At 39.7% G+C, this 27,021-nt stretch overlaps 1 protein-coding gene across 1 annotated transcript in view; it reads right to left on the minus strand.

The window, feature by feature from the left end:
* The window catches only part of Vps15 (vacuolar protein sorting 15), a 316,929-nt gene that overhangs the window by 103,816 nt on the left and 186,092 nt on the right, over positions 1–27,021 (minus strand). Inside the window, exon 21 of the mRNA XM_090374029.1 lies at positions 12,308–12,445. Within this exon, the coding sequence (XP_090230155.1) occupies positions 12,308–12,445 (138 nt within the window). The remainder of the gene's footprint in view (positions 1–12,307; positions 12,446–27,021) is intronic.

Below are 27,021 nucleotides of genomic sequence, written 5' to 3' on the forward strand. Positions count from 1 at the left end.
CTCATTTCGAGGGTACAGCTCTAAAACGGTTTTCGCAGGCCGGCCGCTAGTTAGTACACCGGACCGAACCTATTGGTAACTCTCTAGGAGGCTTCCGGATCAGCTAGTGTATAATCTTGCTACCTCTACTCTGCCAGATAGTGACTGGAGGGAGTCCGAGTAGTGTGTATGCGGGGAGCATTGTCGAGGCTACGTTATGTCAAGGATCTGGGTATATTCTTACCACATGTACGCCATATCCAAAAATTTCATTACTTCATACAGCATGTCCCACCCACTTTTTCTTACTATTGAATACACCATGAATTGTCAAACTAATAGAACAAGCTTATCTGCGAAAAGATCTAAACCTCCCAAGGATTTCCTAATTCATTTCACAAATATACGTGGTCTCAATTCTAATCTCAACGATGTCCATTTCCACTTGCAGTCTGCCAAACCCCATGTACTTTTTCTGACAGAATCTCAGTTATCGGTTGATTCAACTACTGCTCATCTCAGATGCCCAAATTATTCACTGTATGATTCCTTTCGCCTCAAAGGTGGTACTTGTGCATATGTCCGTTCTGATATTCCCTGTCAGAGACTTGGCAATTTGGAATCTCCTCTCTTTGATCTTCTCTGGCTTAAAATCTCTCTACCTCATTGTGTCAAATTCACCTGTTGTCTCTACCGTTCTCCCAACTCCACTAATCACTTGGAGCTCTTTGACTTCCTCTCGTTGCAACTTGACTTTCTCCAGTCCAACTTTCCTAACAGTGAGGTAATTTTCCTTGGTGATTTTAATGTTCACAACTCCAGCTGGCTTCCGTTTTCTAGTCACACCGACCCAGCAGGTCGAGATGCTGAGGCTTTTGCAATTACTAATGACCTAGCACAGATTGTTCATTTACCTACAAGAATACCGGACAATCCGAATCATACAGCCAATACGCTTGATCTTTTTCTCACAAACAACCCTTCTAAGTACACGGTCGAAGTGAGAGGTCCTTTAGGCACTTCAGATCACAACTTGGTGATTGTCTCTTCTCCAATGGAACCTTTATCTCATGGCTATTCCCAACCTCGTGCTGTTTGGCATTACAAGAATGCAAAATGGGATGACCTGCGAGACTTCTTTTCCTTGGTCGGATTACTGTTTCAAAACTCCTGATGTCAACGTTTGCTCAGATCGTGTCAGTGAAATTATTCTTGCAGGAATGGAATCCTTTATCCCACACTCCACTTTAAAATCTCGTCCTTTATCTAAACCTTGGTTTTCCAATAAATGTGCTAAGACTGTTCAAGAGAAGAATGTTGCATATCGTAATTGGCTTGTTTCTAATTCTTCAGTTTCATTTTCTGCCTACACCAAAGCTCGCAACAATTGTAAAGCAGTTATTAATCAGTCCAAACTAGAGTTTGAACAGGCTAAGAGTAGAAAACTTGCTTCTTGCCCTAATGGTAGCCGAGCATTCTGGTCTCTTGCCAAAGCTATTGGCCGCAACTTTTGCCCATCTCTGCTTCCACCTCTGTCCAAGCCAGATGGTTCTGTTGTCACTTCAGCCAAGGATAAAGCTGACCTGCTAGCATCCCATTTTTCTTCCAGCTCATGTATTAATGAACTTGGTAAAACACCTCCCACCATTCCCAACACGGTCCATTCAATGCCTCCTGTGGTCTTCCGTCAAAAGGATATCAGAAGGATTTTGATGAATCTTGATGCTAAGAAAGCTCCAGGTCCTGATGGTATTTCTCCACTTGTTCTCAAAATCTGTGCTCCTGAACTTACTCCTATTCTTTGCCGCCTTTTTTCACTTTCTTTTTCCAAAGGTGTTTTTCCTTCTGCTTGGAAATTTGCTCATATCCAGCCAGTTCCTAAAAAGGGTGACAAATCCCTCCCATCCAATTATCGTCCTATTGCAATTACTTCTACTCTTTCTAAAGTAATGGAGAAATCAATTAACCGCCAACTCTTAAACTACCTAGAAACCTTCCGTCTGATCAACGATCGCCAGTATGGATTCCGTCAGTGTCGATCCACTGGTGATATTCTGGCTTATGTTACCCATTTATGGACTACTTCAATGGAAAGGTTCGGTGAAACACAAGTAGTTGCTCATGACATCTCAAAGGCTTTCGATCATGTTTGGCATAAAGGTCTTCTAAACAAGCTTCCATCTTATGGTTTGCCAACTGTTTTTAGTAATTGGTTATCCAGTTTTCTCTCTGATCGCTCACTGAGGGTGATGGTAGATGGCTCTCTGTCTTCTAACTTCTCCACTAATGCCGGTGTCCCCCAAGGTTCAGTTCTTTCCCCCACTCTTTTCCTCTTGTATATCAATGACCTTCTTCCATTGACTGGAAATCCTATCCATAGTTTTGCCGATGATAGCACATTGCATTCAACTTTCCATTTTGAGAAACCTTGCCCTGCTCAATCAGCTTCAACTTCTCGAAAATCTGCTACCAATTCCTTAAATGCCGATCTTCAGGTAATTCTCCAGTGGGGCAAAGACAACTTAGTTGATTTCAACCCTTCTAAAACTCAGTCTTGTCTTATATCTCGCAAAAAGGATTCTTCTGCTCCTATGCTTATCTTTAGTGACACTCCAATTTCTAGGCAAAAGGATATATCTCTTTTGGGGATTACCCTGACTTCCAATCTCTCTTGGCACAAGCACATTACAAATATTGCTTCCTCTGCATCTAAAAAACTTGGTTTTCTCTTTCGCTCTCGGCGTTACTTTTCTTCCAAACAGCTGCTCACTCTGTATAAATCACAAATCCGCCCTGCCATGGAATATTGTTCCCACATTTGGGGTGGTGCCCCCAAAACCTCTCTCAGGCTTCTTGATTCCATTCAGAAGAGGGCAGTTAGGTTAATTAATGATTCATCTCTAACAGAGTCTCTCCACTCGCTTTCTCATAGACGTACTGTTTCTGCTGCATGCCTCTTCTACAGATATTTCCATGGGCACTGTTCTCCTGAATTGGCTTCTATAATTCCCGCTCTCTCTTTCAAAACAGTCCGAACACGTGCCGCCACCAGCCAACATCCATTTACTGTCCAACTTCAAACCCACAGAACCAACTTTTCATCTTCCTCCTTTATTCATTCAACTGCCGTTATCTGGAACAACCTTCCTTCATACGTATTTCCTGAAAATTACAATCTACAGAAGTTCAAGTCCAATGTCAACAAATATCTTCTTTCGTCTTCTCAACCTCCAACCCAAGCACGGTACTAAGTACTATAGGTTCTAATACCTCTCGTGTTTGGGGTTCACATAAAAAAAAAAAAAAAAAAAAATGACTTTCATATGTCCAAAATGAGAACCAAAAACATTTCTTTTCTGCACATCTGCCATATCGCCATTCATTTCCTTAATCAGCACATGGCAACAAATACAATATTTAGTACTTCAGCTACAATATACAATGTAAATATAATATGTACAAAAAATAATAATAATAATAACTGCTGGATTTCTATTTGTCTGATATTAGTCAATTTCAGATGGCTCAACAAATCTTTCTAAGGAGCTAAATATAAAATTTCATAAAAATCCATCCACTTGGAGTGAAGTTATTAGATGTGAGTTGATGGACAGACACGGTGAAAATAACACATGCTTTATGCATGTTCAAATGCACTTAAGAAAGAAACTCGCTCATATACTAATGCTAGGAGCGTAGTTTATAAGTTTGAAGAATCAGAAATAATAGTTAAGTCAACAAATATTCAAAACTTAATTCTAAGTTAGCTGTAGATACAAGATGGACAAATTGGCATGTAATACAGATATGCTATGACAACAAAATTTATAAAAATTATTTTGATGGGATAAGAAATAGAGCTGAGGTTTAAAACTGAAAAATGCAAGGTCTTGCATTTGCGTAGCTGCAATCTGAGAAAAAGAACCACTTGAGTAGCCCCAAACTCAAGACAGCTGATACTGAAAAATATTTAGGAATAACTATATAATAATATATAGGAACTTTGCCAGTAGTGAAAAAGAGGTGATTATTCCATTATATAAAGTAACAGTTAGGTCACTGTTTGGAAACCAGGCACCTTCACAGAGTGACCTGATCAAGGTGTCCAAGGCCTTAAAAAAAAAATAATAATTAATTAATTAAATTTCAGGAGAATTTTTACACCCTACTCATATGACAGTGTCTGCAATTCTGCCCAAGCATGATAAGGACTTTGCAAAGCTTTTGGGAGCAATTTTTATTACTATGGCCACACTAATAGATAGAAGGAATCTATTTTGTACAGGTGACATACACTTGAACAAAGGTTGTGCAAGGGTTTTTGCCAGCCTTCACTCAAGTTACCCTAAGGGTTCAGAGAAACTGCTAGTTAGAGGGGACAGGAGTAATACGGACAAGGTTTTATCTGATGATATGGGTCAAAGTAACACTTGCACACATCTCAAGAATTCTTGTTTGTTGCCACTATATTGGTAAGATGTTTGCATGGTAGTGATTTTTCAAATGAGTGGGAAGTTCATGCAGGAGAAACAAGCTTAAATAACTTCAAGGGGTGTGTCATCAGTGTAGTAAACTATACAAGAACACTTAGTCTTAACTGTTATACAATAATGACCGAAGTGTTGTCAATAAAACAAGTGAATTTGAACTCCTGGTAAGGACAATTAATGCAGACATAATAGGGCTAACAGAAATGTGGTGCTACCCAAAAATAGGAGATGACTAGTTTCACTATAGTATGTACAATGTATTTAGGAAGAATAGGGAGAATAGGAACAGGTGTTGGCGATCATGCTTCTTATCAAAAGCAGCCTGAGTGCAACAAAAATTGTCTGGTTTCAGAAGTTATGTATGCTAGTAGAGAATCTTGTGGTGCGAGTTAGCTGGAAGCAAGGGTATAATGAGAGTAGGAGTAGTGTACAAATCAGAAGATTGTGAAGATTATGATGAGAGCTTCTACATGCAAATGGAAAGGGCAAACAAGTGTGAATGTCTTATTAGGTAATTTCAATTTGCCCCTAATTTATTTGAGTAAGCAAGAGGGAAACTCACCATGGTAAACAAAATTTTTAAATCAACTAAATGATTGTTATTTATATCAGCATTTCAGGGAACGTACTGAGGGAAAAAATATTCTAGAACTGATCATTTTCCATGAACCAGATGGCATCACAGGGCTGAGAGTACAGGAACCATTATCAGGGAGTGATTACAGAGTTCCAGTTGAATGATGAGGAGAGAGGTAGCATTTGTTTAAGGCAAAGGAATGGGTTTCAATTTCAGGAAAAAAGATTATGGCAACTTAAAGTGCTACATGGTCTCTATTAACTAGAGAGAAAACTCTCTCTCTAGTTATATAATTATAGTCTTGTTATATAATTTCAAAGCTATAGTCAGAGAGGCCTTGAAAGTGAATATACATTAAGAAAGTATAGAAGGAGGAGGATTTCTGAGATAGATGAATAATTAACTAGCCAGACTATGTATATCTTAGTGCACTTGCATCATTGTTTAAATTACATCTCATATTGTGAATACCTTCACGACGAGTTGCCACGACATTGCACTACTTCGAATAAGTAACGCTTCAACTGAAGGAGAAGACTGTTGTTACTTATTCTCAGTGGATACCACCACACAGATGACACCGTTTTGAAATATGGTATGGGATAAAGTTCTCGGTTATCCTCATACTATCCCTATTAGACTTAGAAAAGAGAATAGATGTAGGAAGGTGATAGAAAGAGAGGTGGAGGAAGGAAATGCCGTAGAAGGAAGAAAGGGGCAGTTGCTCCTTCAACTCACACTCAAAGCTCATATATTCCTCGAATAGGCAACGCTTACCCAGATGACACCATTCCAGGGCTATTTTGTATTTGTGTGGGATAATAACTTGACTATCCAGTTGTCCCTATTAGACTTAGAAAAGCAGAAAGGTAGAGGGAAAGTAATAGTAGGAGTGGAAGAGGAAAAGAAACGGTGTAGAAGAATGAAAGGGACAGTAACTCCTTCAACTCACACCACTCAAAAACTCATAAACTCCTCGAATAGGCAACGCTTCCCCAGTGGAGAAAGCTGTTATTACCTATTCTTGGAAACTCCGGACATCATCAGGCACCCCCTGGTGCCGTTTCAGAGCTATTTGGCCCTTCTTTTCGGTACCCGTTTCAGGGCTATTTGGCCCTTCTTCGATGGGTGGGTAGGTAGGTACCCAAGCGATGTAATGATGACAAAACAGTTGTAAAGTATATCTCCACAATATGAGATATGCCTGATGGTGTATGATATAAGTTAGGACTCTAATGCATTAAGGGCTTTTGCCTCAAGCTGCAAAAGAGTTAGACTATGTATATCTTAGTGCACTTGCATCATTTATACACAGCCAATTATAGATTAGCAAATTTACAACAGCGGCATCATTTAAGTTACATCTCATATTGTGAATACCTTCGCGACGAGTTGCCATGACATTGCACTACTTCGAATAAGTAATGCTTCACCCGAAGGAGAAGACTGTTGTTACTTATTCTCAGTGGATACACCATCAGGCATCTCGCATATTGTGGAGATATACTTCACGACTGTTTTGTCATCATTACATCACTTGGGTACCTACCCACCCACTGAAGAAGGGCCAAATAGCCCTGAAACGGTGTCGTCTGGGTGGTGGTATCCACTGAGAACAAGTAACAACAGTCTTCTCCCTTGGGTGAAGCGTTACTTATTCAAAGTAGTGCAATGTCGTGGCAACTCGTCGTGAAGGTATTCACAATATGAGATGTAACTTAAATGGTGCTGCTATTGCAAATTTGCTAATCTATAATTGGCTGTGTATAAATGATGCAAGTGCACTAAGATATACATAGTCTAACTCTTTTGCAGCTTGAGGCAAAAGCCCTTAATGCATTAGAGTCTTAACTAGCCAGATTAATAGGGCAGAAAAAGATGGCAGAAAAACTGATACAGAGTGACAAAAAGTACTGCAGATATCTACAAATTGATCTGTAAAAAAGCCACAGAAAAAGTTAGGCCAGCAAAGGCAAATTATGAGAACCTGCTGGTTAACAGAACAAAGAACAGTGTCAAGAGCTTTCCTTGTGTGTGAATAGATCAGACTCTTGCATAATGGATGCAGAAAAGTTACAGATAACCCTGCTGATAATGCAGATGAACTGAACAGGTACTTCACATCAACATTTACAAAAGATGCTTCTTGGTGAGGGAAACCATGCAAGAGAAGTTAGAAAGCAAGAAATTAGTAATACTTAAATTTCAGAAGATTATTTATTAGAAAAACTTTCAAGCCTAAAGGCAAGTAAGGCTCTTGGAGCTGATGGCATACACCCAGTAATTTTGAGGGAGGCAGAAAGGGAGTTCATTGAACCACATGAATTTAATTATAAGGTCATCACTAGACTTAGGAGTTATTCCCTTGGATTGGAGAAGTGCCAATGTATTGCCAATACATAAAGACGGCTCTAAGAGTCAAGTGGGTAACTACCAACTGGTCAGTCAAATGAATTTCACTGTAATTCTCTCTTTATCGTTCCCTCCATGATCTTCCCTCCCTTCATTGGTAGAGAAAGTCATGGAGTGAATGATAAAGAGTGAATTACAGTATCATTCAGATAGAAATGGAAATCTGAAGGAAACACAGGATGGTTTTGTAAACAGAAAATAATGTTTAACCAACCTGGTTTGCTATTTTGGCAAAGTCACTCATGAACTGAGTGTAGGAATAATTTTGACGTTTATTAGATTTCAGCAAAGAATTTGATGCAGTCTCGTACGAAGTTACTATGTAAGCTGGAATATGTTGGAACCACAAGGAGAACCCATGATTGTATAGACCCTGATTGTATAGACAGGCAGCAAGGAGAATCCATGGTATCCTGTTGATGATTTATCAAATATTTGCTTCTAAAGACAGGGAGATCATAATACCACTGTATAAGGCAACTGTCAGACTGTCAGACCACACTTGGAATATTGTGTCCAGGTATGGAAACTGCACCTAAAAAAAGGCATTGAGCTTCTTTAATGGGCCCAAAGATGGGCAATGACCCCAGTGAGATTGGCAAGAGGAGTCAATACAGGAAAGACTTTGAATATGTGGACTGCAGAACTTGGAAACTAGACATCTAGAGGAGGTTTAAGTGATGTGTATAAGGCTCTGAGAGATGAAAGTAAAATGAATGAGTGAAATTTTCATTGTTATAAATAATTCCAGAACTATGGGTCATAAATTCAAATTATGGGGGAGGGATTAAATTGGATTGCAAGACTAGACATCTAGAAGAGGTTTAAGTGATGTGTAGGAAGTTTTCCTTTTGGCCAGCAAGTTGTTAATTACTGGAATAAGTTGTCTCCATGTGGGTGACAGGATGAGAGCTTGGATAAGCTCAACTATGTAAGGAGGGAGCCAAATAGGTGGTTTATTAATTTATTATTATTATTTTTTGTGCAGTGCAGCAAAAGTGAAGGCCTTCCTTGTACTATACAGCTAATATTCCATTATACATTTCAAAACACACCAAACACTTCCTAGTTCAATTCACAAATATACGTGCTCTCAATTCTAATCTCAAAGATGTCCATTTCCACTAACAGTCTGCCAAACCCCATGTACTTTTTCTGACAGAATCTCAGTTATTGGTTGATTCAACTACTGCTCATCTCAGTTGCCCAAATTATTCACTGTATGATTCCTTTCGCCTCAAGGTAGTACTTGTGCATATGTCTGTTCCGATATTCCCTGTCAGAGACTTGATAATTTGGAATCTCCTCTTTTCGATCTTCTCTGGCTTAAAATCTCTCTACCTCATTCTGTCAAATTCATTTGTTGTCTCTACAATCCTTCCAATTCCACTAATCACTTGGAGCTCTTTGACTTCCTCTCTTTGCAACTTGACTTTCTTCAGTCCAACTTTCCTAACAGTGAGGTCATTTTCCTTGGTGATTTTAATGTTCACGACTCCAGCTGGATTCCGTTTTCTAGTCACACTGACCGAGTTGGTCGAGATGCTGAGACTTTTCCACAGATTGTTCATTTACCCTCAAGAATACCGGACAATCCTAACCATACAGCCAACATGCTTGATCTCTTTCTCACAAACAACCCTTCTAAGTACACGGTCAAAGTGAGTGGTCCTTTAGGCATCTCAGATCACAACTTGGTGATTCTCTTCTCCAATGGAGCCTTTATCTCATGACTATTCCCAACCTCATGTTGTTTGGCATTACAACAATGCAAAATGGGATGACCTGAGAGATTTCTTTTCTTCTTTTTCTTGGTCAGATTACTGTTTCAAAACTCCTGATGTCAGCGTTTGCTTAGATCGTGTCAGTGAAATTATTCTTGTAGGAATGGAATCCTTTATTCCACACTCCACCTTAAAATCTCGTCCTTTATCTAAATCTTGGTTTTCCAATAAATGTGCTAAGACTGTTCAAGAAAAGAACATTGCATATCGTAATTGGCTTGTTTCCAATTCTTCAGTTTCATTTTCTGCTTACACCAAAGCTAGCAACAATTGTAAAGCAGTTATTAATCAGTCCAAACTAGATTTTCAACAGGCTAAGAGTAGAAAACTTGCTTCTTGTGCTAACGGGAGCAGAGCATTCTGGTCTCATGCCAAAGCTATTGGCTGCAACTTTTGTCCATCTCTGCTCCCACCTCTGTCAAAACCAGATGGTTCTGTTGTCACTTCAGCCAACGATAAAGCTGACCTGTTAGCATCCCATTTTTCTTTCAACTCATGTATGAATGATCTTGGTAAAAACACCTCCCACCATTCCCAACATGCTTCATTCAATGCTTCCTGTAGTCTTCCGTCAAAAGGATGTCAGAAAGACTGACAAATCTTGATGTTAAGAAAGCTCCAGGTCCCGATGGTATTTCTCAACTTGTTCTGAAAACCTGTGCTCCTGAACTTACTCCTGTTCTTTGCCACCTTTTTTCACTTTCTTATTCCAAAGGTGTTTTTCCTTCTGCTTGAAAATTTGCTCATATCCAGCCAGTTTAAAAGGGTGACAAATCTCTCCCATCCAATTATCGTCCCATTGCAATTACTTCTACTCTTTCTAAAGTAATGGAGAAATCAATTAACTGCCAATTCTTAAACTACCTAGAAACCTTCCATTTGATCAATTATCGCCGAAAAAAAAAACTAAATAAAAATACTACCCACTTTCATTTGCTCATCCTTTTTAATAATTTGTCCAATGCTCCTTTAAATTCAAACTACCAACTTCCACAACCAAGATGGAAGGTTGTTCAAACAATCAATTACTCTCTGACTGAAAGCAAACTTTTGCACATCTATTTTGCAACCATTCTTTTCCAGTTCAAATTTATGACCCCTTATGAGTGTCATCAGAGAAAGAGTAAAGATGTGACCATCATTTAGTTTAGTCAAACCACTTAAAGCCTTAAACACTTCAATCAGGTCTTCTCACATGTGCCTAGTTTCCAGATGCTGCAATTTACAGAACTCAAGTCTTTCTTTGTTAGAGTACCTTTCATAACCCTGAAGAGCAAAATGATTATCTTGTTGCTCTTCTTTGTACCTGTTTCACAAGATTTACATCCTTCTTAAAATGAGGCTTTCAAACCTGTATTCAGTACTTCAGATGTAACCTAACCATAGCTTTGACACAATGGAATAATCACCTTTGTTCATCGTGGCAAAATTCCTGTTATGTTATTGTCTGAACCACCAATGAGCTTTACTAGCAGCCTATTTTCAATACTCAGAGAACTTCATGTCAGACTGTACATTATCTCTACGTCTTTTTCATTCTTCACTACTTTGAGTGTAATACCATCCGATTAGTATGCAAAAATGAGTAGGCCCACTGCAAGGAATTTAAAAATTGTCTGAGACTACTGTAGACACATTTCTGAAAGCAAAAGCCCTTCCTTTTGCCCTTAACAGCAGTTACATCTTTAAGTAGATCACATATTGATATCTGTGATCACTGCCACCTACTAGTTTTTTTTTTTTATTTGCAGATTCTTAATGCATGGAGAGTCATTGCTAATAATCAGATTATGAGTACTGCTTTCTCTTGCTGCTTCTCTAACATGCTGGAGTAGAAAACAATCGTCCAATAAATTCACAAAAGTCTTACTACTATGTCAATGACCAATCCATGAGTTATAGTCAATGTCAGGAAAGTTAAAATTCCCATTTAAGACATTCTGATTTATTGGGCCTACTCTTATTTGTCTGCATAGATGTTTGTTATACTCATCATTGGCCTATATCACACTCCTACTCTCATTTTTGTTTTCCTAATGCTTATGTCGCACTAAACTGAATCAACATTAACACTAGCTACCCAAGTCAACTGTATGCACTGCCCTAGATTTTGTTGTGTGGCTTAACTAAGAGCATAACTATATCCCCTTCTGTCCTTTCTGTACACACTGCACTCCTTATATTCAAATTCTGCATCACTTATGTCTGAGTGAAACCATGTCTCCAGTATCCCTACAATCTGCATTTTATGACTTAACTAGTACTTCAAATTCATCAAATTTGTTCATAAAACACATGTATTTGCTTGTTGCATGATGATCACCCCCTCCCCAGCGCACCTTGCTTTTCAAGCTGCTGCATGTTCTACAAGGCAGGTTTGAGATTTGTACAGTCAACTGCTGTTTAAAAGAAATTTAATGTTAAGAGTGGAAAGAAAGTCTAGGTTTTTTGAAGCAGAGGAAGCAATATTTGTGATATGCAGAGTTATCCCCAAGAAAGATATATGATCTTGGCTAGAAATCTCAGTGTTATTAACAATGAGCACTGGAGCAGATAATCCTTCAGTCCTTCAAAAAATCAGTCAGGACTGATTTTTCGAAAGACTGAAGTTAAGTAAACTTTCACTCATTACCAATCCAACTCTACTGGCCACAGAAACAAAAGAGAGGACAATATAGTCCTACCTTTCATCATTTTGAAAAGACCAAAACAGTGTATTAGCTATTTCCAGTAAAAAAGAAAGATCAATTTAAGGATAAAAATTGCTGTCTTTTCATCCCCCCAACTTCTTTGGAGAATTTTTTAATTACTATTACATCAAAAATGACAAAGTATAGAGAAAGTAATACCTGCCTCTGTCTGTACAGAATAAATTATTTAATGCAAGTAATTATACAACAAAAAACATCTATCTCTAAATACATAGGAAGAGAAAAAAAAACAATAATTCAAAGTTAAAATTCACATAAAATTGATATTTTATTTGCAAATTACATCCACATTCACATATAATTACTGTGTAGCAAGCTGACTCAGCAGTTAAGTATTGAAAAAATGTATATTACCTCTTGATCAACTTGGATAACAGACTGTTTCAAAAATGGCTGTAACAGAGGTAGCAATCTACACTGAACATCTGCAAGGTTTAAGGATCTTGCAACCTCACATATAAATCCCACTGTTCCTTGACGAATCCACAGATTCTTAAAAAATAAATGTAAATATAAATGTAATAGAAATGAAATCATAGTGTAAAAATGACTTTCTCAAACATCTCTATATGGACAGCATATCTATAATTTGAATAATGTGAAATCGATAAACAAAAAAGTCAAAATCACAAAAATCACATATTCTAAATGTGATTTTTGTGATTTTAAAAGATTAAATTTTTACTTTAAAAACCTTTTTTTGTTCCTTGTTATTTCTTTTTATACTCAAGTTGACTGTGGAATTTTTTCATGGCAAATTAAGTTAATATTTTAATGTTTTTAGCAACAAATCATAAACTTATAATTTTTTCTTTGACATGCAATTTAAAATTTACCAGCACAAAATTCAAATTCAGGTTTTCGGAATAATGAATGCTTACATTCAGTTACAAAAGAAAAGTAGAATAATAATAAAGTTTGACCCTGGCATTCTACCCAATGAAATGTATTCAAATCTAATTCTTTTATTAAAAAAACACCAAGTTCTCATAATATCTATTACTTTTCTTATCTGTTATTCATATATATTCTCCTTTATGGTTTCATTAAAAATTACATAAATCATAATGAACAGGAAGAAGTGAGAAAATATAGAAAAAACTTAATAATGAACTTGAATTGTAATTCTCAGGATATATATATACAATAATACCCCGAAGTTAGGTGGGTCTGACGAAAATCGCTTACGTCGAATTCGCGTAAGTCAGGGTACAACTTTGCACACATATATATATACATATAAATTTTGTTTAATTGGAACCAAGGACTAACAAAAACACTAGTTTAGAAGAAAAATATTTAATAAAATTGCAGTTCTTTATACATATATCTAACAGCACAGCACCTTCTTTTTTTCACGCAGAATTTCTTCGTAGCAAGCTAATAATTTTTTTATTCCTTGCTTTGTAGCTATAATGCGTTCTTCGTTGGAGTCTATGTTTTCTAAAATTTTTAAGCCCTTTTCAATCGAGCTGAGACCTTCTGTCAGGCTTGCAATTGTCATGTGCTTTTCTGGTGGAACTGGGTCTGAAGTGTCGGATACTTCAGTGACGTTTTGCTCACACATCTCTATGAGCTCATTCATTGTCAGCTCCTGACTATGTGAATCCAACAGCTCATTGACATCATCACCATTGACTTCCAAATCTAATTGCCTGGCAAGATTAACAACTTTGTCTATCACATGAGCGACATGATCAGTTTCTGGCGTTGTTTTCGTCTCGTTTTTGAAAAAAAAAAATGGACAAAGTTTCTTCCAGACACTATTCAATGTTTTTTTGTGAATTTCATCCCAAGATTCTTCAATGATTCTTACGGCATCTAAAACATTGAATTGTTTCCAAAAGTCTTTAACAGAAATTTCACTATTTTGTCTCATAGCTTCATTCAGACGTGCAAACGAATGCCTCGTTTTTTTTTTTTAGGAGCATTAGCAACTAAGGCCATATTGCTCCGGGATATGCGGTGGGCATTCCCTGACCTTTCCGCATCCTCCGTATTTGGTGGTGACGGGCTCGAACCTCGGTCTAATCAAGAAGCGTGTGCTATGCACTACTGCTCCTTTCCACCTGGCTACGGAGGCATGCCTCGTGTAGTAAGCCTTGAATGTTTTGATAACTCCCTGGTCCATCGGTTGAAGCAAGCTGGTTGTGTTTGGAGACAAAAACACAACTTTCACACGTGGGTCGAAATTAATTAGGGTGGCAGGAGGGTGACCGGGTGCATTATCAATAAGAAGCATCACTTTAAATGGAATCTGTTTAGACTTGCAATAACGTTAGACTTCGGGTATGAAGTGGTGACCAAACCAGTCCTCAAAAACGGAAGCTGTCACCCAAGCTTTATGATTTGACTTCCAAATCACTGGTAAGCTAATTTTAGATATACACCAAATGAAAAAAATCAAGAACCGCATAACTCCGAGTTCACGTAAGTCGGGGTATTACTGTATATATATATGACAGCCAGTTGCTAAACAAAATAGAAGAACAGAGGGGGTGATGAAGAGGAAGAAACAGTTCAGAAAGTTTAAACCTTGAACTGTGAATGGATGATGGCTGGTTACAACTGATATTCTAATATTTAAGGCCGCCGTAGCCTAGTGGTCAGGCGCGCGGGTGCATAAGTACACGTGCCTTGAGTGACCGGGGTTCAAGCCCGTGACTGCTGAATACGGTGCTGTTTCTTGTATTCTGTGTATCTTGTACACTCCTCTGATCGTTTGGTCATCCTGGAGTATAAACAGAAAATTTATTTTATTTTATTTAAGAAGAACAGAGCAGAATCATAAGTTGATAATATGAATGAACAATGCCCAAAGTAATATTTGTAAAAAAGAAATTGAACATTTAGGTACTAGAGTGAATCTGTATTAGAATGACTGATTAAACTGTCTTTTGACAGAACAGAATCAAGAAATTATTAGGGAGCTGTTAAGAGCACTACCTCAGATGGGGAAGAAATAGTATTCTAGTGTAGCAGATTTATGATTTGTATAGGATTTGACAGTTATTTTTAAAAAATTGCATCAGGAGAAAAAGAGAAAACCTAGTTTTCTGTATGCAGAGAAGACTACATATGTATGTGCAAAATAAACATATAGAAATATAAAAACACATAAAAAATATATAAAAGAACTTCAAATAACCTTAGCCTCTTAAGTAAGAGGCTAAGGTTATTTGAAGCAAAGAAATATAGATATCTTTGGTTAGTTCACATGAATTTTTTTTAGTAAGAAATAAGACAAGAATAATTTTTACTTGAATTGAAATTAATTCACCATTTTCTGCCATCGACGGAATTGCAAATAAGACTAGTAGCTATTTAAGGAGTTTTACTTGTTTGAATCATCAATGAAAACAATTCATTGAAGTACAGAAAGAAAGAAAAAGGCAAATGAAAGTAAAAACACTAGGATGGTTAAGAATGACTTGCTGAATATCAGATGCTCAAGTTTCTTTCAATTTCCTTTGGAAAAAAATCAAAGGAAACAGATTCAATATGGCAGTAATTAGAGGAGGAAAGCTGGGATGTGAGCAGGTTAGCTTTGAAAAATATCTGTGTTCAAAAAGATAAAGGCAAGGAAGAACCAGCAAGTTGTGATAAATGTTGTTATATGGGACAAGAAAGCAGGACTGTCCCCCTTTGATAAATTTCATCCAGTAAGACCAGGACTGGTCCTAATGGATAAAATCTGCCCCCCCCCCCATTTGAGCATGAGGCAGATTTTACACTTTAGAACTTGGCAAAATAAAGTTTGAATTTAACAACAACTTGTCTGATACTACACTGCTTGACAAAATTAACAGAAAAAAATGTTTTTCATAAATATTTTATTGTGAACAGTATTGAATATTGTGAACAGTGGTGAATATTTTTATTGTGAACAGTGGTGAATATTCGATATAACAGGCATCCTGGCATGCAAATTACAAGTATCCAATAGAAATTGACTTAACATCTTACAGAGTTGCTTATTATGAAAATTATTTATGCCTATAAAAACACGGGTTGCAACTACATCACTTCATTCCTGTTTTCTAGCTTGCTCAGTAGGATAGCTACTATTGTACAAATTGGAGCAGAATGGTATTAAGGGTAAGTTGCTACAATGGATAAAAGGATGGTTAAGTGGGAGAAGACAGAGGGTAGTAATCAATGGGTGCTGCTCTTCTTGGACTAATGTTATTAGTGGAGTCCCACAGGGTTCGGTGTTGGGTCCATTGTTGTTTTGCATATTTATCAATGATATTGATGAAGGTATATCAGGCTTAGTGTCGAAGTTTGCAGATGATACAAAGGTTGGCAGGGTTGTTAATGACAGTAATGGCAGTGTGCTACTGCAACAGGATCTAGATAATTTGGGCAGATGGGCTAAGAAGTGGCAACTGAAGTTTAACCTTGACAAATGCAAAGTACTGCATATGGGTAGAAGTAACCCCAGAGAAACGTACCAACTGTGTGGTACTACACTTAAGGTGGTAGAAAATGAAAAAGACCTGGGAGTAATTGTGCAGGCAGATATGAAGTTTTCTGAGCAATGCAGACAGGTGCCAGGGCAGGTCATGGGGTTTTGTCAATGATATATAGGAATTTTGCTAGCAGGGAAAACGAGGTGATTATCCCTCTGTATAAGGCAATGGTCAGGCCACGCCTTGAGTACTGCGTACAGGTCTGGAGGCCTCATTTTAGGAAGGATGTAGATTTGCTTGAGCGTGTACAGAGAAGGGCAACAATATTGGTGAGAGGAATGAAGGGATCCTCTTATCAAGAGAGGCTTAAGTTCTGCAAATTGCAGTGGCTGGAGACTAGGCACCTGCACGGTGATCTGATTGAGGTGTATAAGGCCTTGAATGGGTTCAACACGCTGAATTCTGATGGGATCCTTCCACTTGTTCAGATTACGAACCTACGGGGACATAAATTCAAATTAAGAAAAGACAGATGTAGATTGGACGTGTGGAAATTTGCCTTTAGCCAGTGGGTGGTTAATTGCTGGAACAAACTTCCATCTGTTCTTGTGGAAGTTGATAGGTTGAATAAATTTAAGGAGGAACTGGACAGGCATTTGGAGGGAATGGTGTGATTTTTTTTTTTTTTTTTTGGCTGATGCTGCATAAGCTCATATATTTGCTTTCTTGCATCACATGCCACTACTACTACTACTGCTACCTCCAGTACTCAGGATGGCAAGCCATCATCATTTAGATGATTCTTTGAGATGGGAGGCTGTTGGACAACTTGAAGCCAGGCAGTTGCTATTTTTTTTTCTTTCTTTCTTTCTTTTTTTTTTTTTTTTTTAGGAGCATTAGCAACTAAGGCCATATTGCTCCAGGGACATGCGGTGGTCATTCTCTGACCTTTCTGCATCCTCCGTATTTGGTGGTCACGGGCTTGAACCCCGGTCTAATCAAGAAGCATGTGTGCTACGCACTGCCACTCCTGCCCACCTGGCTACGGAGGCGCCCCACCCCGGGAAGTTGCAGGAGGTAGCATGTTGTCATGCAGTGTCATCTCGGCAAAATGGAAGCAGTTTCAGGAGACAGAAACCATTACAAGAGCTGGTCAAGGTTGCCCGAGGGCTACATTAACCAGAACAGACTGCTACCTGGCTCTAACAGCAAGACAGAATCCTACAATGCCCTGTTATCATCTGTCTGTTGAGGTTGCTGGGGCCATAGTGGAAAACATTTCCAACTGGACTGTGTTAAGAAGGCTTAATTCAAATGGACTCTACACAAGGTAGCCAGTAGTTTGTATCCCATTAATACAAAACTACCACAGAACTCATCGAAACTGGTGCCATGAACATGGCGCCTCCGTAGCCAGGTGGGCAGGAGCAGCAGTGCATAGCACATGCTTCTTGATTAGACCGGGGTTCGAGACCATGACCACCAAATATGGAGGATGCGGAAAGGTCAGGGAATGACCACCGCATATCCCCAGAGCAATATGGCCTTAACTGCTAATGCTCCTAAAAACCAAATAACAAACAAACAAACAAACAGCTATGAACATGGGACTTGGAGCCCTGAGAGATACAGCAGGATTGTTTTCTGATGAGTCCCGTTTTAGCCTAAACAGATTATAGATGCTATTTCATCTGGAGACAATTAGGAATGCAGTATAACATCAGAGGAAGGGACAATTACAGTAGAGGCAGTGTTCTGTGTTCTTGTGTGGAGCAGAATAATGATCAATGGCCGCACCCATCTTCATGTTTTTGATTGGGGAACCGCGAACCTTATGTGTGACTTTTTAGGGGTGCGGTTTTCCCAGATTTTCTTTTCATGTATGACAATGCCACTGCACATAGAGCTCAAGTGGTAGAGGAATATTTTATAACTGAAGATATCCAATGACTGCCATGGCCAGTTCGATCACCAGACTTATCTGATCGAACATGTGTGAGATGCCCTTGGATGTTGCATTGCACACCCGACAGCCAACTCCTTGGTCACTTGGCGAACTAAGGTCTGGCAAACTAAGGCGAACTACATACTGCTGCTCCTGCCCAGGTGGGCAGGAGCAGCAGTGCGTAGCACATGCTTCTTGATTAGACCAGGGTTCGAGACCATGACCACCAAATACGGAGGATGCGGAAAGGTCAGGGAATGACCACCTGGTTCCCCAATCAAACCAGTTATGGTACCCCAATCAAAAACATGAAGACAGGTGCGGCCATTGTGGTGGTGGAAGAATGGGATTTGTTGCCACAGAATCTTATAGACACCCTTATATCGAGCACTGTTCAGCGCTGTCGGGCCTGTTTAGCTCTTGGAGGGGATCATAAGGTGTCCTGATGTCATATGACCATATTTTCGAGCATCTTGTATAGACTTCTATAATTCTGTACAACCCCTATAAACGTCCCTTATACCTGTCTGAAGTTTCTCCTGTCTCCTCATTTTATTGTTATTCTATGGTACACCATCATATCAAATTTTGTTCTGCTTCACTGCAAGATGCACAAGTTACACCTCGTTTTCTAGGTGTTTTTTTTAATTTTATCAAGCAATGTATTATAAAAAGTTTTATCACAGGCAGAAGAGGAAGCTGAGGTTTGCAATGCAAGACAGTTATGATATGCTTTATTCTATCACAAAGAACATTAGCTTATTTGCTGGAAAACTAAGGTTAAGATAACCCTTCAATCATTTAACATAGAAAAACCTATATCTGGAACCTATATTTAATACAGTAGAAACAATTCAAATAAAGGATGATAGTATCTATTCGAATGAGAATGATTTCAGCAATGCAAGTCAGGGTAGTTAGAAGGTTAAAAATCAAGGAAAACACATGAATATGTAAACTTCCATCTGGAATTATTATAATGGCAAATAATACAAGGATGAAAATGGGTATAGGTGACACATTCCATGGAAAAAAGAGTTGATTAATTAGAGTTAGAATTACCAAATGATATAAGGAATCTTGATTTTTGCTGCATCTGCCAAAAAATTCACTATTGTTATCATGCATTTGTGAATTACAACATGCATTATTATCTATCAATAAGTACCTGTCCAATTCCTCTTTAAATTTCCCTAACCTTTCAACCTTAGTAACCCTGGGGACTGGGGAAGGGGAGTTTATTTATTCATTTGTTGGCCAAAAGTATATTTCCTAAGATTTTATCTATTGACACTTACCTACTAATCCTTCAGTTTACATTCTGGTACTTGTCTCTTCTAAAGCAAGAATTTGCCACCCACATTTGTCCCTCATCCTATCAGACCCCTGCACCTGAACACAAATACCTTAACATGTCATCTCACCACTGTCTTATATAATGGAATCATAAAACCTCTTCACTACATGTGAAGGAGTAAATTACTGACAAGACACCAAAAAAGTACTTATGGCTTTCCATTGTTGTTTTTGTGGGTTTATTGGTACATTAGCAACTACAGCCATAATATGCTACTTTCTAGTGTAGACCCTTTCCAGGGTCTACACTAAATCCTGTAGACAGTCTATACTAAGCAATCCTGTAGACAAGTCCATTTATTAGTCAAGTGGCTACTTTGGGTATACTGATTACCTTGGTCACTAATTACTTTGGTATGCTAATAAAACAACACAATTTCTGTTTGATCCATAAACAAAGTTTTGCTCAACCTGATACAACATACAAATCAGACCTGTATTTTTGCATTGACCACTCATATTATCAATTTGAAGATAGTCATCATTTTGAAAATGTTACAAAACTACTGGTCAGGTGACTATTTGAAGTGAAGAGAAACAGCAAAGAGCAACCTGCAGCATTGCAAGCAGATGTGGAACCAGCTTCAAAACATGCAAACTCTCTCTCAAAGACCTATACAAGATTATCCATCACTTCAATCTTAGATGACCATTACCTGGCCCTAATAGAGATGTGAGTCTTGGAATATGAAATCTCTAGGTGCTATAGAGATTTCAGAACAGGGAAACTTGCTTTAGTTTGCTGAATCTTCAGGAGAACTTGTATTCATATATATCATCTACAGAAAGTTTCATAAGAAGGATCTTTATGCATGATGACCAACTAGTAGATAGGATGGACAGATGATTTAGGTAGTAGATTTTTTTTGGATGATACTGTATAAGCTTGTTTTCTTGCATCATTTGCCACTATTAATACTAATACTGCCTTTGTTCCCTTGATCCACTGTACACAAAAGACCCAACTGGCACCAACAGTATTTCAACTGGACCAAAAGCAAAGGACCATAATTGATTGTGCTCATCATTGATGAAATGAAATATAGTCCTCAATCTGATTCTCAATGCACCTTCATCAAGATGGAATAAAATTCTGTTCTATCAGCAATCACAGAAAGAAATTTGGAAATTTAATATTTTGTGCTGGGATCACTGTTAATGGTTATAAAAATCTCCCTGTATTTTGTGTTTCCCTGAGGAACTCTCACAGCTGTAAGTTACTGAGATGAGATCCTTGAGATCTCACACTTCATCAGGGCAGGTTTCCATGGTTAATCAGAATGCTATTTTTGGATGCTCATGAACTCATTTACATAACTCTGTAATTTTAAGTTGAAATTTGTCCAGTTTCTGTACATTATTAAAGTGCATTAAAACGAACCACTGGCTGTGAAAAGATAGAAAATATAACCAGATAAGGTTTGTTTGTTTGTTTGTTTTATGGCGCATTAGCATCTAAGGCTATAATGTACCAAGTCAAAAAGATGTAGAATATAAAATTTAAATTATTTGTATCTTATTTTAAAAGAATATACGATTTAAAATGTTCATGTATATAAAACGATAAAAATATTTTAGATTGAATTATTTAGATTAATAAGTTGTAAAAACTTAAAAATAGCTGACATATTGTCATTGTCGTTTAAAACCTGTTGAGTGTATAAGGTTCAGACAGATGGCTAAAACATAAACGGCGGTCAGTATAAAAGGACGGACATTCAATTAAAATATGACGGACTGTTAAAATGGTGTCACAATTTCTACACATAGGACGATCGTCTGCCCTCAGCAGATAGCAATGTGTCAAGTGACAATGTCCTATGAGGAGCCGAGATAGAACAACTTCCTCTTTTCGGTTCCTGCGCAGACTAGACTGCCAATGTTCAATTACAGGCTTAATCTCATATAACTTGTTTGTAGTCTGTCCATGCCAAGAGTGTTGCCATTGGGATATTAGTTTCTTTCGAATTACTTGCCTGTAGTCTGTATAGGGGACTAACAGCAAGACTTAAATAGGTTCGCTGATTTGGCTGCAGAGTCTGCCAAATCATTTCCTGAGATCCCAATGTGGCCTGGGATCCAGCAGAAACGAACGTCAAATTTGAATTCTGCTAGGGAATGCAGCTTCTGCTGTATCCGGGTCAGGACAGGATGAGGGTTGAACCTCATCGATGATAAAGCCTGCAATGAACTCAGAGAATCGGTATATATAATATATTTTTTGTGGTGGGTGGTTTGTATACGATCTAAGGCTAGCTCAACCGCATGCAGCTCTGCAGTGAACACACTGCACTCATTGGAGATCTGCTCAGATACCGTGGTGTCTGGAAAAACAGCTGCAGATCCGACAGACATATCTGACCTCGAGCCATCTGTGTAGATGGGCAAGAAGTCAGCATGTTCCGAGCGCTCAGCTAAAAAGAGCTGCAGGTAGATGTTGGATGATGTATCACTCTTTCTCCAGTTGTTAAGGGAGAAGTTGCAGTTTGGGACACGAGCATGCCAGGGTGGAAAAGGTTGCCCTGGTGATGGGGCAACATTGTCTAATGTGATGTTCAAATCATTGAGTAGCCTTTGGATAAGAATACCGAATGGTTGATTGGCAGTCTGGCGAATGTTGTACAGATTTTCCCAACGTGGCTCAAAAACGGGTGTCCACGTTGGATGGTCTGGCAGGGATTTCAATTTCAAAGCATACTGTAGAGAGAACTGTTTCCTGTGAAGCGATAACGAGGGCTCATTCGCTTCGACATAGAGGCTATGGACAGGAGAAGTTCGAAATGCTCCAGTGGCAATACGGATCGCCTGATGGTGGATGGGATCCAGCCATCGGAGTACGCTGAGTCTAGAGGATGCGTATACCTGGCACCCGTAATCTAACTTAGATCGTACGAGTGCACGATACAGGCGCAAAAGGGTACATCGGTCAGCGCCCCAGGAATGTGAGGAGATGGCACGTAGGATGTTCAAACCTCTCATGCACTTCGCACATAGTTGACGGATGTGTTCTAGAAAGGTCAGCTTTTTATCAAATATAAGCCCCAAAAATCTAGTCTCAGGTACTACTGGGATAGCATTTCGTCCAAGCCTCAGTTCAGGTTCAGGGTGAAGATTGCGCTTTCTGCAAAAATGCATGCAAACTGTCTTTTGTGCAGAGAACCTGAACCCGTTATTCGCTGCCCATGAGTTCAAATGGTCAATGGCACGTTGCAGTTGTCTCTCAATTACCCTCATGTTGCAGGAATGACAGAATATGCTGAAATCGTCAACATAGAGGGCACAGTTTACAGTTGGAGGAAGTTGTTCTGTGACGGAATTCATTTTAATGGCAAAAAGCGTAACACTTAAAACGGATCCTTGAGGTACTCCCTCCTCTTGGCTAAAAGAGCGAGAGAGAGTAGATCCTACACGGACTTGGAAAGATCGGCGACATAAAAAGTTTTTAATAAAATTGGGGAGATTACCTCTAAGGCCGATGCTGTAGAGGTCTTTCAAAATTCCAAATCTCCAAGTTGTGTCATACGCTTTTTCCATATCAAAGAACACTGACACCAGGTGTTCTCGTTTTAAAAAGGCATCTCAAATGGAAGTTTCGAGCCTGATTAAGTGGTCCAAAGTTGACCTATTCCTACGGAAGCCGCACTGAAATCTGGAGAGAAACCCATTAGCCTCCAAATACCAGATAAGGCGGGCATTGACTATTCTCTCCAGAATTTTGCACAGACAGCTAGTCAGAGCAATAGGATGGTAGTTCGTTGGGATTTTGGGATCCTTTCCTGGTTTAGGAAAGGCAAGCACGATTGCCTTATGCCAGGAATCCGGAAACTGCTCTTCTTGAAATATTCTGTTATATAGAAAAAGCAGTTGGTCCATGGATTTTGCAGATGTTTGATCATATCATAATGGATAAGATCTGGTCCGGCAGCACTTGCCTTGGTAAGAGTTAGAGCTGTTTCTAACTCTTCCGTGGTAAAGGGCCCGTTATAGGGATGAGATCTCCTTGATTTAAAGTTAATTGGCTGTTTTTCACATTTATCTTTCCAGACCAGAAATTTTGGGGAGTAAGCAGATGTTGACGAGATGGCAGAAAAAGTCTCCCCAAGTGCATTGGCTATTGCAGTTGGATCTGCAATAATGCATCCATTATACTCCAGGACCGATGAAGGGTGCGATGTATATTTACCCTTCATTTTCCGGATTTTGTCCCATATAGCTTTACTGCTGGTTGACTGGGTAATGGTGGATGTAAAACGGACCCAAGATTCCTTTTGGCTCTGACGACGAATATATCACGCTTTCGCGCGTGCACGTTTGAAGGCTAAGAGATTGGCTGTGGTAGGATATCGTCGGAATATCCCCCAAGCTTTATTTTGTGCCTTTTTTGCTGCTTTGCATTCAGTATTCCACCAAGGTTTTGGAAATGGCGGAAACCGGGTAGATGTTTTCGGAATTGTAGCTGCAGCTGCATGGACAATGCTTTCTGTGATGTACGCCACTGCATCATTGATAGGCTCCCGACTGACTGTACTGACGTTAAAGTCTACCAGGTGTTGAAAGGTGTTCCAGTCAGCCTGATCAATCTTCCATCGTGGTAACCTAAAAGGTGAACATGGCGTCACTTTAAGTAGGCTGGTTATCACGGGGAAGTGATCACTCCCATAAAGATTCTCCTCTACCTCCCAAGTGATTGAAGGAAGGAGAGAGGGGGAACATATAGAGAGGTCAATAGCAGAGAACGTACGGGTAGGCATGTGAAAAAAGGTGTTAGTTCCCACATTTAGAAGGGATAGGTCATTGTCATTGAGCACATGCTCTATGACACGTCCCCTTCCATTAACGTTTGCACTACCCCACAGGGTGTTATGTCCATTGAAGTCGCCCAGGAGTAAGATAGGCGTAGGCAGCTGCACAATGAGATCATCAAGGTCTCTCTGGGAGATATCAGCCCCAGGTGGCACATATACTGAGCAGACTGTTATTAAGAACCCTACCGTAAGGCGAACCGCTACCGCTTCTATGTTGGTGGTGAGCGCAATAGTTTGATATCGGGTGTGGTTGCCCAGAATTATAGCAACACCCCCATGAGCAGGTCCATCGCCAGTTCTGTCCTTTCGAATGATACTAGTGTTACGAAGTGAAGGGTTTTCATTTGGCTTCAGGTATGTCTCTTGTAAGCAAAAGCAGACAGGCTCATGCTTTTGCAGAAGGGCCTTGATGTCATCATTGTTTCGCCGGAATCCACGACAGTTCCACTGTAGGAATTTAGCCATTATTTTGGCTTGGTGGGTCCATCAGGCGGCTTCCGAGGTGCTGAGGGCTTACCTTTTTCAGTCTTGGATTTATCCTTCCTGGGGAAGTACGGACGCTGTCCAGTGTCCATTTCCTCTTCAGCAAAGAGCTCCAAGACTGAGTCTTCTTGTACCTCCTTCTGCTCTACATCCATCTTTTCTTGGGTTGTAGGTGGTATTTCACCTTTCTTATTCTTTTCTTTCGTGATTGCTTTTGTTATTTGTGGAGCATTAGGAGGTACTGATATAGGAGTGGCAGCTGATTGGTCCTTCTATGCAGGTTTTTGGGAGCTTAAGAGATAACGTGCGATGGGAGTAAATGATTCTTTTGGAGGGATGGACATGTCCGTCTGAGTTCCAATGGAACACCTCCCTGCTACCTTCTGGGCGTAGGTAGGTTTTTTGATGTTGAGAGGTTTCACTGCTTTCCTTGCCTCCTGGTATGATATGTTTAGCTCTGCCTTCAGCCGTTGAATTTCTTTTTCTTCTTTCCACCTCTGACATGCTCGTGAATAGGCCGGGTGTTCGCCTTCACAATTAATACAGGTGGGTTTTGCGGCTGAACATGCTGTTGTTTCGTGGTCCTTTGCACCACATCGAGCGCATGCAAGGACTCCACAGCAGGCCATTTGAGAATGTCCATATTTCTGCCATTTAAAACACCGTAAAGGGTTTGGAACATATGGACGCACTGGGCAGTTGATGTAGCCAGCTTTAATCTCATCAGGAGGTTTGGGAGAGTTAAAAGTCAGGATAACACTCCTGGTTTTAACAAGTTTCCCATCCCTATGCGCACTAATTCTCTTGACGGCTATAACTCCCTGAGGTTTCAGTTCCAAGCAGATTTCCTCCTCGGTTACGTCGAGAAGGTCCCATTCCGAAATGACACCTCTCGATGAGTTTAGTGTTCTATGTGGTGTTACTGTTATGGGTATTCCTCCGATTGATGTTGCACGGAGTAGCTGCTCAGACTGCCTGTCAGTTTTGGTTTCAATTAAGAGGTCTCCAGAACGGAGCCTCTTAACTGACTTGGGTGAACCTGCTAACCCATCTAACCCTTTCTGTATGAAGAAGGGCAACATTTTGCCAATCGGTTTTTCTGTGGTAGAATGAATTATTAAAAATCTTGGAACAGGCCCTGATGATATTTCTGTTCGCTGCCTCTTTGTAGCAATAATGCTATCTGCTTCATTGTCTAAATTTTCAGATAGGGACCGGGTTGGGGCCCCTGAAGGAGTAAGTTTATCAGGATTCATAGAGATTATTTAGTTGTTCAGTGCCCGGGCTCCCCACCCACCACGGAGCCCAAAGGGACGCCCACTACCCGGCATGCAATAAATGCGCTCGGGAGTGGGACGCCAGGGCTACCCAGACACTATACCCGCACCGCCGCCAGCCTGAATCCTGTCCCTCGGACCACGAGGGTAGGGGCGTGGCATTGACACGGTTGACCCTCGCAGGCGAGCCTACTAGCCGATTGATCCTAGCCGGGCCTTCCAGGACCACCCGTCTTGTCAAAGCAGGGGCCAAAGTGGTGTATTGAAGCTGGGCCCCTCAACCACCAGGATCCCCCTTTCCGAATTTCCACGGGTCGCAGCGCACGGCAAACATGCTGGATTCCATTGATGTAAGCCTGGAACCTGGGCTGTGGGCGTTGGATCCCAGTGATGCTAGTCTGGAAGTCCAGCAGCGTCACTGGGAGGCCCCCTCACCACGTACAGGTGCCCACGTCGAGGGGCCCAGATAAGGAGGTGAGTGTCTCGTTGTATAAGGCAATGGTTAGGCCACATCTTTTGTACTGTATATAAGTCTGGAAGTCTCATTTTAGGAAAGATGTGGCTCTATTGGAACAAGTGCAGAGAAGAGCAACAATATTAATGAGGTGAACAAAAAGGTATTCTTACCAAGAAAGGCTTCAGTTTTGCACAAATTGCAGCATCTGGAAACTAGGTACCTGGGTGGAGATCTGATCTGAAGTTATTTAAATGAATTGAGTAAGCTCAACACTGATGACACCCTATCTTTTGCTCAGTCTACACAAATGAGGGGCATAAATTCAAACTGAGG

The sequence above is a fragment of the Mastigoproctus giganteus genome, chromosome 5 (genome assembly GCF_048544385.1).
Source record: "Mastigoproctus giganteus isolate SK-2022 chromosome 5, ASM4854438v1, whole genome shotgun sequence".
NCBI classification, from domain to species: Eukaryota; Metazoa; Arthropoda; class Arachnida; order Uropygi; family Thelyphonidae; genus Mastigoproctus; species Mastigoproctus giganteus.